Source organism: Pelodiscus sinensis, chromosome 3 (genome assembly GCF_049634645.1).
Source record: "Pelodiscus sinensis isolate JC-2024 chromosome 3, ASM4963464v1, whole genome shotgun sequence".
Lineage (NCBI taxonomy): Eukaryota > Metazoa > Chordata > Testudines > Trionychidae > Pelodiscus > Pelodiscus sinensis.
Genome location: NC_134713.1, coordinates 70316070 through 70329013, shown reverse-complemented (window position 1 = coordinate 70329013; position 12944 = coordinate 70316070). Strand labels below are relative to the sequence as shown.

General features: G+C 42.6%; 1 protein-coding gene across 1 annotated transcript in view; it reads left to right on the top strand.

Moving 5' to 3' along the window:
* Positions 1-12944, top strand: part of FAXC (failed axon connections homolog, metaxin like GST domain containing) — a 42156-nt gene that overhangs the window by 687 nt on the left and 28525 nt on the right. Inside the window, exon 2 of the mRNA XM_006118430.2 lies at positions 4458-4593. Within this exon, the coding sequence (XP_006118492.1) occupies positions 4458-4593 (136 nt within the window). The remainder of the gene's footprint in view (positions 1-4457; positions 4594-12944) is intronic.

Here is a 12944-nt window from a genome sequence, read left to right as displayed (position 1 = left end):
ACACACCGGGGCTGGCCTGGTGGGGATGCTTTGTGCTCCAGCTTCGCCCCTCCACACCGCAGCAACAAGCCAGGCAGGAATCACGAGTCTGTTGTGATGGGTTTTGTTTAACAGGCATTGCAGAGCCTCACACCTGTCAGGATTAATGTCACTGGTAGGAGAGCCATAATTCTTAAAACCCAAGCATGATAGGGACTCAGGGGATAACTCATGGGGCTCTTGTCAGAGATGGGTTTAGTCTTATTTGTAAACATCTGGCCTGTGTCTTAAGGACAGGGACTCAAAGAGTTAACCCAAAGGGCTTTAAAACAAGAACTACCTTCATCACGGGCCCACTTTACTCTTAGCTGTTGCCATTTTAGCTGTTTTGCAAAAAGCATTTTTAATAAATCTTCATGCATTCATTAAACCATCTCCCCCCCCCCCCCAAGACAAGTATGCCCAATAAATCACAGCACCAAATGAAGCACACCCCTCAAGGATTTGGGGGGCTGTTCCAAAATCAGATATGAAAATGCATATTTGAAATGATTCACATCACCCTGTTTTGCAAGATCTCTTGAAAAATAAGAGGATGTGCAATTGTGTTCAATGTAGTATTGTGTCTTGTTCTGGTAGCTTCATAATGGTGTGAGCAATATGAGAGCATGGGAGCAGGAGTAATCACGGGTGTGTTTGACATCCAGATCTGAAGTAAGCAGTTGCATATGATGCTGCAGTTTGTTTACAAGGGTAGTAAATCATTGGAAAATGGTGGCTTAACTACTGATTTCCCAAGGATGTACCTTGAAATACATGTGATACCCACAGCAGAGGTGCTATATAGCTAGTATGTTGTTTTAAAAAAATCAGTGAGAACAATCTCAAGGATTTTTTAAATACACGTATGACATAGAAGTATGATGGAGATTAACGTTGCAAAAATGGAATGGAAATGAACTTCCGACCACTGTGGGCCCCGGTCTGCACTTCTTGAGTGAAGTCTCTCATTGATTTCCATGAGATCTGCATAATTGGGCCCTAGATGTTTACTATGAGATTCATTGCACAACACTGCTGTTTGTGCAATATAAACAATAGCAAAATACAGAAGGTATTTCTGGATACACCATTTACAGAGAAATAAAGGATCAAAGTGGCCCTGTACAAATGGGCTGGCATGAACAATATAATATAAGATAAACAAAGATAACAGTTGCCATTGATTACAATTTTATAACTCTAGCACTGAAAAGGCACATCTACACAGCAGCATTATTACAGAATAACAAAGAGCACATCTACACTACAAGTCTTTATTTTGAAATACTGTCAAGCTGGAGGCCTTTTTGCTCCGACTCCTGTAACCCTCATTTCACGAGGAGTAAGGCAAGTCAAAGGAAGTGTTCTCCCTTCGACTTCCTACAATAAATACAGCGCTTAAAGCTGAGTTAAGCTATTTCAACTTCAGCTATGCAATTGACAAAGCAGAAGTTGTCACTTAATTCGACTTTAGCCCTGCTGTGTAGACGCGCCCAAAGAAATACTTTCCTTGTGTATTTTATGCACTTATTTTTCATTCTAAGCTGATAATTGTATGAACATAATTCTTGGAAAATACTTGAATTCAGGGATGCTTTTATAATTTAAATTTAATAGATTATCTTGCCTCTATCTTGAGGAGAGATTTACAGAATGAAATTACTTTATGCAGCCACATTTTAAAAGATACTAAATTTCTAGAGAAATGTGTAGATGTGATGTATAGTTTCAGTACTTCTGTGCCATCTACATGGGCTACTAGCAATGTTAAATGAGTGTTTGAATGTTTCAATAGGTACTGTACATAAAGGGATGCTATACATGTATTAAATGATCTAAAAGAAGACATTTTTAAAATGTGTCAAGTTTGGCAGTCAAATTGCAGTTGCTGGTGGCCAAATCTTAAAAGTAAAGCAAACTAATGCTAATACAGGCCAATCAACATCATCTCTGTCAGTTCAGAGCTCATTTTTGAGAAGTTAACAAAACTTCTATCTGTAATATGCAGTGCAACTATATTCTGTACAGCATCTTTCATGGACAATATATACCAAATGCTTCATAGACTAAAACTATTCGACACAGTGTATTTTATCAAGATAGTGTGTGACGATTCAGTTAAGGCCTGGTTTCATAAAGGGGGTCATTTCCAAAGTCATAAAAAGCTGGTAGGCACCTCATTCCTGTTGACGTATGTGCCTATGGAAATTTCCATTGAAGTCGATAACCAAAGACAATTACTGTATGAAAAATTTAGAAGCTTGGGCAAAGAAGAACAGATATGTTTTGAGATAAGATATTTACAGGGATGAAGAGTGGATGATCTTGATGGATACTAAACAGTGTTTGAGATGGCAGGAGCATCAGAGCAGAAGGCTCTTACACAACCAGTTGCAAATTTGTGTGAAGGCACAAATAAGAAACCAGTGCTAGACAAATGCCAGAGGTGTAGGAGCATGTGTACAGCTACACTGACTTTGATGGATCTCATGGAGCTTCGGTTAAATTCTGCTATCTGTTACACTAGTGTAAATCCTTCGGAATTGTCTTGATTTATCACAGTGTAACTAAGAGCAGAAATTTGTTCCCAAGTCCAGGAGGTAGATTGGAGCAATTCCATGGTGGGCTTTGAAAACCATGAATGGGACATTTTGAACTGGATCCTGAAATGAATGAAGAGCAGTGGCTTGTTTGACAAAGGGGGTGATGTAGCTCTTTGTACCTGGGAGAAAGCAAGCAACAGTCTTCTGGATATGTTGGAGTTTGGAGAACAGATTTTGAGAAACAATAGAGATGAGAGTAAAAGCAGATGAGGCAAGAAGGATGAAGGCTTCAGGAGGGTGGACTCGAAGCAGTGGGTTTTTTGGGCAGTCAAGTGCAGAGGTGGTGATGGATACGTACAACAAGAGGAGATACAAAGCACAGAAAACAAGGCCAAGAGCAATGAAAAGATTACAGACAGTGGAGGTGAATGGCATTGATGAGTCATGAAGTAGGGATGAGAGAGTGGGCATTAGGCTTGAATTGCTTGTGTTCCTTGAGAGAAGAATCTCTTTGTTCTTTAATGCCCTCAACTGAAGGAAGTAGGGTCTACACCTGATTTTTTTCCTGCAGGACCTGATTTTTCCATTGCCCTGCACCTTGTATTGTCATTTATAACTGTGCAGAGTGGCTACAAAACACTATCAAAGCAAAGCCAGAGCATTTTACACTCACTTTGTCCAGTGGGTCTGTGAAAGACTAAACTGAAAACAGAATTCAACTGTATATACAGACAGTAGATTTCCAAAGGGGACCGTACCTCCATTCAAAATGTCCAAATGGGCCTACATCTGCATGTGATTGTTTTGTAGGGGTTCACAAATGAAAGAAGTTTGAGAACCACTGTCTTAGTCCACACTAGCTTAGGTGTCCATTTTAATGCCTACTAACTGGCTTGTGCGGATCCTATTGATGTGCAATAAAAGTTCCCCAGTGCACATGAATGTAGTCCCATTTCAAACAGTAATATGTTACCATGAACGAGGGAAATTTTAGTGCATGCCAGCTATGTCAAGTTAGTGTGCAACATGCTGGTGCACAGTAAAGTTCACATGCTAGCTAGGGTGGACTAGGGCCCCATGTAGACAATCCCTAAGGGTATGTCTACACTACCCCGCTAGTTCGAACTAGGAGGGTAATGTAGGCATACCGCACTTGCTAATGAAGCCCGGGATTTGAATTTCCCGGGCTTCATTAGCATAAGCGGGGAGCCGCCATTTTTAAATCCCCGCTGCTTCGAACCCCGTGTAGCGCGGCTACACGGGGCTCGAACTAGGTAGTTCGGACTAGGGTGCCTATTCGGACTAGGGTGCCTATAGTTCGGACTAGGGTGCCTCGTGAAACGAGGAGTACCGGTAGTTCGGAATAGGACCCTAGTCCGAACTACCTAGTTCGAGCCCCGTGTAGCCGCGCTACACGGGGTTCGAAGCAGCGGGGATTTAAAAATGGCGGCTCCCCGCTTATGCTAATGAAGCCCGGGAAATTCAAATCCCGGGCTTCATTAGCAAGTGCGGTATGCCTACATTACCCCGCTAGTTCGAACTAGCGGGGTAGTGTAGACATACCCTAAGTGACTACATGAGGCAGGGGAAATTGAGGCTTGTGATCTTATTTATTTGTTTAATCTATGAGCTTTGGTTTATTAGTTCAGGTCTGCAAGATTTTTGGGTCTCCCTGGTATAGAATTAACTAAGCTTCCTGTCTGAATTATGCCCCTGCAATGTAAGTGCTTTTTAGTGACTTGAAACTTGTTGAATAAAAAATTACAATAACCCATTAAAGGGAGGACAAATTGTTTTGCCTCAGCCATTCTCTCTTCGTCATGCACTTAATATATTGATGTATGGCACATACTGTAGTCTGGGTTTCTTTTAATTCCATTTTGTGTTTGACAGGAAAGAGCAAGAGGTTGATTCCAAAGATGCTATTATACTGCATCAATTTTCAAGACCTAACAATGGTGTGCCCAGTTTATCTCCTTTTTGTTTGAAAATGGAAACTTATTTAAGGATGGCTGATTTACCCTATCAGGTAAACTTGAGTGTACTGTTTCCTTTTATATTATGGTTAACTATAGTCATACATAATGCTAAATATGCAGGGGAAAATATCTATCTTATCCAAGAGAAGTATAGATATAGTTACCACTATGGTGAAGTTTGGGTCTATGATGTTCAAGGTAGGCCTACCATCGGTGGTTGGTCTAAACATTTGTGTTCTATTCCAGAGGTCATTCCTTCATGTCAATTGAAAATTTAATTTGCAGGGAAACGTTGAACTTTTGGAGTGGTTTCGGTTCATACAATACTGGTATGCGCCCCCTGCTCCCCCTCCCCCATGCTTTATGGAATTGACTTAAGGACACAAATATGCATAACTCAAAGATGCTTTGGACAAAATACCTCATGTAACCTATCAATTTTAATGTCTTAGTTTGCTGGATCTGTGTTTCTTATTTTGATGCATATATCACTCTTATTTGTAGAATTAGGAATGTGGAATATGGAATGGCTTATGGTTTTAAATGTGCAAATTGAAAGCCAGCAAGGGTGTTTCCCTCAATGGCTATGTCTAGACTACAGGGTTTTTCCAAAAAAGTGGCCTTTTTTCAAAAAAACTTCACCTGCGTCTAGACTGTCATCACATTCTTTTGAAATTAAATCAAAAGAACGCGATGGTTTTTTTGACAGTGGTAAACCTAATTTTATGAGGAAGAACGCTTTTTTTTTTCAAAAAAGCTCTTTCAAAAAAAGGCATTCTTGAATGCAAACAGCATGTTCAAGGACCATATTGCCTGGGTGCTTTCTTTCAAAAAAGCTGATTGCTTTTCCGAAGGTGTTCTGGCTGTCTAGATGATCTCTTTCAAAAGAGGCTTGTAGTCTAGATGTACCCAATGTCTGGATGATCACGTGTAAACAGCCTCTTTTGTTCTTTAAGTCTTAGTAGTGGTTGGTTTTAGGAAGTTATGTGACCTCTCCCTAATTGGTAGGGACTGACCAGGTAATTTTCCATAGAAGGGAAGAATGTGAAACAGAGATTTCCCTCCTGAAAGGGAAGCTGTTTAAGATGAAAAGTTTTTCAGTTCTTTGTCTTTGTCTGGCATGGTACACCCAGGAAGAAATCCAAACACCCCAGGGAAAAGGGACTTTTCTGGTTTGGAGGTTTAGCTGGAATAAGAACAGTTTTAGGATGAGTTTGTAATAAGCTTGTGTGTATGTTAGAACTAGCTATGCATTTTTTGTTATTTTAAATTTGTAATTCACTTTGCTCAGCCTGTTCTCACTTGCAACCACTTAAATCCCACTGCTTGTACTTAATAAAATCACTTTTACTTACTATCAAGCCCAGTGTAAATAATTGTTACCTGGGGGAGCAATTGGTATGTACATTTCCCCCTTTCATTGTTAAAGGGGGCTTGCTTAAATAATTTATTTGGGGTTCTGATCCCATTTGGGGAGTGGTATCTTGGGAAGCTGGGCCCCAAACTTTATTTTGTTTGGACCTGAAGAGTTTCAGTGTCTATATTGCTCCTTGGGGGATGGGGACGGGGACAGTGATCTCAGCTCTGTGCCTTGGCTGGGGGAGACCAGGTGAGCTGGCCCAGCAGGACAGGGTGGTGAGAAGCCCCAGAGCAAGGAGGCAAGTGTCAGGGGCCCTGTCAGCATTTCAGGAAGCACCTCAAAGGAGTCTTCTGTGACCACACCCATCACAAATACTACATCATGTGCTGTGTTTGCTCTAAAATTCACTGTTGTTTAGTACGATTTATCCTACCAAGTCTGCTATGTTAAATAGGTCAAAATTAAATTGCTGCATTTTTTCTTTCCTTTGAGGATGTCTCTTCTACCCTCTCCCTATGCAGGGCTGGCCCGAGCCCCTTTGGTGTTCCGGGTCCGGGCGCGTGGTGCCGCCCACGGGCGCACGGCGCGCCCCCGGGCGCACGGTGCATGCATGGGCCCGCCCCTGGGGCGCACGGCGCATGCACTGCCCTGCCCAGCCCAGCCCGGCCCAGCCACTGCTGCTGACACGTGTGCCGGGACCCGCAGGGCCCCGTGGCTGTGGCGGGATAGAGCACTGCGGGGCCGACGCTGCAGGAGCCAGGCGCACGGCACCTGATGGCAGCTGTAAGGGACACCGCGCGCCCCTTACAGCTGCCATCAGGCGCATCCCATCGGTTGGCGCCCTGGCCAGCTGCCCGGCTCGCCTATGCCTCAGTCCTGCCCTGTCCCTATGGAATAATGACATATCCCTCATTTGGCCCTGTAGACAATGCCTTCTAGCCTAGGAGGACTGGGGTTGCTTGCAAAACCTATAAATATCTTTCTTAATAGTGGATGCATTACAGTTGAAGCACTGTCTTTCTCCAGGGAATGAATCCCAAAGTAGACCAGGTATTGAGAGACAGAAGATTGGGAAATTTATTCTGACTCTCCCGTCTGGTAGAGTCAAGATCTAGGTATCCACTAGGCCATTGGATAAGTTCACACTCCAATGTTGCAATTTTAACAGAGCTGTCTGACAAACCTATGTATTATAAAATGGAAGCTCTCTGAGTCGGGGACATATCTTTTTCTATGTGTTCTAATGCACTGTGTAAATTTTAGGGCTGACAATTGATGTGCATTAATGCCTGCAATTAATGCAGGGAAGGATCAATGTGTTAATTTTTTAACGCGTTAATCGCGGGCATTAATGCTGCACTGCCCCTTTGAAGCGCCACTCCAGCATTTCAAAGGGGCAACTCATTAGGAGCCTGGGATCAGCGGGAGTCCCTGGCTAACCCTGGCTCCGTGCAGCGCTGCCCCTTTGAAGTGCTGGTCCGGAGCTTCAAAGGTGCAGCGCATTAGGAGTTGGGGACCAGCTGCAGTCCCAGCTCATCCCCGGCTCCTGTGGTGCTGCCCCTTTGAAACACTGCCGCAGCACGCAATTAATCGCACACAATTAATTGCAGTGCACGCAATTAATCGCAATTAATTTTTTTAATCGCTTGACATCCCTAATATATTTTAAATGAACTATATGGATGCTTAATAACTGTGAGAATACATGATGGTCAGTGTGGTGTCAATGTTTGTTTTATTGGCACACCTTTGGGATGACTGCATTGTTCACAGGTAATGGAGCCCTGAGAAAGTTGTATGGTCATCCCATATGGGTTCCAGTAACACTTTTATGTCATGCTGTTATGAAAAGTATTTTGTTTGTACCATGTGGCTTACAGGAATATTTTTAGAAAAGGTTTTTAAAGTATTATTACTTTTAATTGTTGTTGATGCCCACCCCAAATAAAAGTAGGCTGCTTTACTGTTACGAATCTATGTGTATGGACATGGGGTGTAAAGAAAAATAACCGAGATACCTAAGATCGCTTTAAGAGTATTTAAAATTGTTTTTCTAAAAGTCACGTGTGGCTTTAATATCAATTGTCTTATGATTTCCAAGCAATAGAATCAAGCACAGTATTGTATTGGAAAGAGGCATTTCCAGGCTGCCCCAGGTTCCAATTGACCTGTCTCACAAGATATTGAATTTTAAACATATCACAGGTGGAGGAGGGGCAGCACATCCAACCAGGTTGGGGCTGAATTGTAATGTGGGGATGAGATTGCAGTTTGCAGGGACAAACTTATTTTGTCAGGTTGTCTTTTCTTAGCAATTGGTTGGTTAAGCAGTTTGGAATGATTAAAATAGCTCTAGTGGAGTAGTGGGCAGACTGCAGGCGAGGCTGACAAATTTGCAATATAAAAGCAATTTATCCCATGGTTCTGCAATTTTTAAAGGAATGTTACTTATCATTTATCTGATACAGCCTCCTGCTTATATGAATGATATTTTGGCTGATACATGGAATATGTAGTAAGATATGTACCAACATGCACTGTATTCTAGAAAAAACAAGGAGTCCTGTGGCACCTCAGGGACTAAAAGATTTATTAGGGCATAAGCTTTTGTGGGTAAAACCCACTTCATCGGATGTATTGGAGTAGGGAAAATTTGCTAGTGTTAATAAAGTTAATCAAGTCAGGATGAAATGTTCAACAGGATGTTTTGTTCAACATCTTTATTAAGGACCTGGATGAGGGATGGACTGCACCCTCAGCAAGTTTTCAGATGACACTAAGTTAGAGGGAGAGGGAGATACATTGGAGGGTAGGGATAGGATTTAGAGTAACCTAGACAAATTGGAGGATTGGACCAAAAGAAATGTGATGAGGTTCAACAAAGAGAAGTGCAAAGTCTTGCATTTGGGATGGAAGAATCCCAAGCATGCTACAGGCTGGGGACCGACTGGCTAGGCAGCAGTTCGGCAGAAAAACACCTGGGGAGTACAGTGGATGAAAAGCTAGGTATGAGTCAACAGCGTGTCCTTGTAGCCAAGAGGGCTAACAGCATATTAGGAGGAGCATCACACCCTTTATTTCCTTTATTCAGCCCTGGTGAGGACACATCTGGAGTATTGAGTACACTTCTAGGACCTCCATTACAAAAGGGATGTGGATGCATTGGAGAAAGCCCAGTGGAGGGCAACAAAAATTGTTAGGGGGCTGGAACACATGACTTATGAGGAGAGGCTGAGGGATTTGGGCTTATTTAGTCTACAGAAGAGAAGAGTCATGGGGGATTTGATAGCAGCCTTGAACTACCTGAAGTGGGGTTCCAAAGAGGATGGAGAGAGTCTGTTCTCAGGGTGACAGAACAAGGAGTAATAGTCTCAAGTTGCAGCGGGGAAGGTCTAGGTTGAACCATAGGAAAAACTATTTCACTAGAAGGGTGTAAAGCACTGGAATGGGTTATCTAGGAAGGTGGTAGAATCTCCAGCCCTAGAGGTTTTTAAGTCCCGGCTTGACAAAGCCCTGGCTGGGAGGATTGAGTTAGGGTTGGTCCTTCTTTGAGTATCAGGTTGGACTTGATGTCCTCCTGAGGTCTCTTCCAACCATATGATTCTGTGAATTGTGTCATTCACAGCATTTGGTGTGGCTTTTCCCTTATCTATACTCCTGCTTCTGTAACTTCCACCCAAGTATCCACAAAAGCTTATAACTTACTTAATAAATGTCTCTTGATATGGTTTGTCATAGTTATATGACAAATTCTGCCTTAGATCCCTTCTAATATCTCTTTAGTGCACCCAGTGGGTGACAGACCTAGTTCCCTGCACCTCATTCTGAGTGGAACTATATAATTCAACCACTTTTAGCTGTAGCTCCCATTTCCCCATTGTGCTAAGTCATCAGTCCAATTGCATTGGGATCTGGTCAGATGTTTCTTTCTGAGGACTCATGACCAGCAAGTTGATTAAAACAAACAAATTCTTTCCTGTAACCACACAACACACCTCCATCATATTCATCCAAGAACCCACCCTTGCAATCAGCCCTGGTGCCAACTTTGTCCACACATCTGCACATGCGATTTCAACACTGGATCCAGCCAGATCAGCCACTACATCAAGGGCTCATTTAACTGCACATCCACTAATGTGTTCTATGTATGCCCTCAAAGGCCAGCAATGCCCCTCTGCCATGTATATTGGCCAAATTGGACAGTCTGTATGGGAAAGAATTAATGTATGCAAATCAGATACCTGAAAAGGCAACACGCAGAAACCTGTTGGAGAACACTTTAACCTGCCTGGGCACTCATTAATGGATCTCAAAGTCATTGTGTTGTTTCAGGCCACTTCCACAAGCCAAATACACAGGGAAGGGTTGGAACTTAACTTCATTTACAAGTTTGATCCCTATTAGAGAGGAACAAATGAAGACATTGGCTGGCTTGCACACTACCTTTCACATCAAAATGACTTAACCACTTAAAGAGGTGCAAATTGTTCTTATCAACTTCTTGTAACTTGAACAATCTAATTCACTTTTTTTTCTTTTCCTCTTTCCTTCTCCTCCTCCTTTTCCCCTTATTTATTCTTGGATCTGGACTTTTAATGCTCCGGTCATCTGAGGAAGTGGGTTGTGCCCATGAAAGCTCATGATACCATCTACATGTTTTGTTAGTCTTTAAGGTGCTGCTAGCCTATTTGTTGTTTTTCAGTTTTTCAAGTGGATTAAAGTAACTCAGAAACATCTTCCAAGCAAAGCTGAATGTATGCCTTCCCCCAAAGGTTTGGTGCTAAGGTGCATCTGTGGGTAGTACCTAATGATATGTCAACTCTGAGCTGGGTCATAATTTTTAGCTAAATTTTTAGCTACTATACCTGTAGTAGCTCTGATTGAACCAGGGTGCTAAAACAGAATGTAGCCACCAGAGCATGAACATTGGGAGAGTCTAGTTTAAAGGGTAAACAACAAAAGGCCTTTATCCCTGGTTCTTACTTATGTCTTAGCCTTTTCTTGCCAATTTTTGTAAATTCCCTTCAGCCCAGCTAATCCCCATCTCTGGCTGGGAAAAACAGACTTGTCTGCTCACAACAGGCACACACTCTCTCTTTTTCTTCTTGCCAGCTCTCACTGACATTTTCTGGGCAGCATCTGGCCACCCACTGGCCCAAGGTCCTTTAATATTTGGTACCCACTATCTGATCCTAGATTTGGCATTGGGGAGAATAAACTGTTCTCAGCCTACATGCTAGGAGGGTGTTCCCCAATAATAAATAACTTTCACCTTGTTTTCTGTAGGTCTCATATCTTGTCATTGTTTTATCATTCCTTCTTTATTCCTCAAATAACCCTTTTTATCTACCTACATAGTCAAATAGCCCATCACAGACAGAGACAGAGGCACGCACCATATTCATAAAAAATAATACAGCTATTTCCCAGTTTTTCCATTTTTTCTCCGTACAGTGCTGATGGGATCTATATAACCATGTTTCAGCTGCATTGCTGATTTATGCTAACACCATGGATGCAAGATGGAACCTTCTTTTAAGCATGACAGGGGATGAATAGGAGTTTTGCTGTTAACTTCAGTGGGGAGAGAGTGAGGCTAACGCTGAATGCTTTTGAAGATCTCATTTTCTCTCCCAGGCTAGGGTGCTATACCTATAAGCTACAGAAGCAGAGCTATTCTCTGGAATCAGTGAAGATTCTTTTTCTACCATCCTGCAAGGAGTTTAGTGCTAAGGTGCATCTGTCAGCCGATGGTCAGGGCAGTGTGTGTGTGTATGCTTCCGAGAAAAGGTTTAACGTCCGTGTCTTTACTGCTAGGACTGGGGTCCCATCGCAGAGCGTGGCCAGCAGGCCAACAGATGCCCCGTTATATAGGAAGAGCTTATTACACCTTAGATTTTAGCTGCTAGAACACAAAGTTCCTTCGCAGCGGGCAGCCTAGGAAAGGCTGAAAAGGTGCCCCAACGGATCTTGTCACCTGGGAGTGACACAGATCCAAACGCCCAAGCTCTCCCTATGTCTGTCCCTTTATGACCGGCTGAAGTTCTTTTAAATTGTGCTTGGTTCTGTTACAGCAACTGGAGGAGTCAGGTTAAAGCTTAAACAGTTACAGGTTTATTAAAAGACTTATAAAAGCATATGGTTACAATGGCTATTGCTCTATTTCTTAAATGCTAGCAAATATATATATATATATATGTCTTAAAAATGATCACAGGAAAAAGGTAAAGATAGAAAATAGAAATAATGGTACCAAGTGACAGCTTAATCTTTAAAGAGCTCTAACACGATGTGTATATATATACTTAAGCAAAGGACCACATCCAGGTACAATTTTTACCCCTTTCTGTGCCTCTCGACTCCAGCGTGTCAGGCCAGGGCCGGTCTCTCAATTCCTAGGAAAGACGAATACGAGGTGGGCGTCCCCTTGGAACCTCGGGAGATCAAACACCTAACCCGACCAGCAGATAGATGGTAGATTGACACTCAGAGAAAATGTGCTGCTGGACCCATCTATATACCCCTGGGGGCCCGTATCCTCTTTCTTATCTAAGATGCCGAATTGTACTGGTCCGTTTTGTGGCGCCAGTTCTTACAAGCAAGTTTCAAGTTAATTTACACTTGCAAGAGAGATAACTAAATTGTGAATACTAGACATTTTTTTACTGGGCGAGAGATTCCTCCCCCCGCGGATGGATGTGTGTTCGTATCAATATGGGTTTGAGTCAAGGGCACTCCTTGGCAGCCTCTTGGTCAGCAATTGGAGTATCTATGTTTACAGCCATTCACGGTCACAGCAGCCTGGGCCTTCTGCTCTGTGTGCCCTGTATGCTCCAGGCAAGCAAAAATGGATGTTACAAGGGGGTTCCTGTCTGGCTACAGCATCTATGGGTAGTAATTAACTATATGTCAACAATTTGAGCTGGGTCATATTTCTTAGCTCAAGGAGACATACCCGCAGTAGCTCTGATTGAACCAGGATGCTAAAAATAGAATGTAGCTACTGGAGTGTCTAGCTGCTTGAGTACATTCTCATCT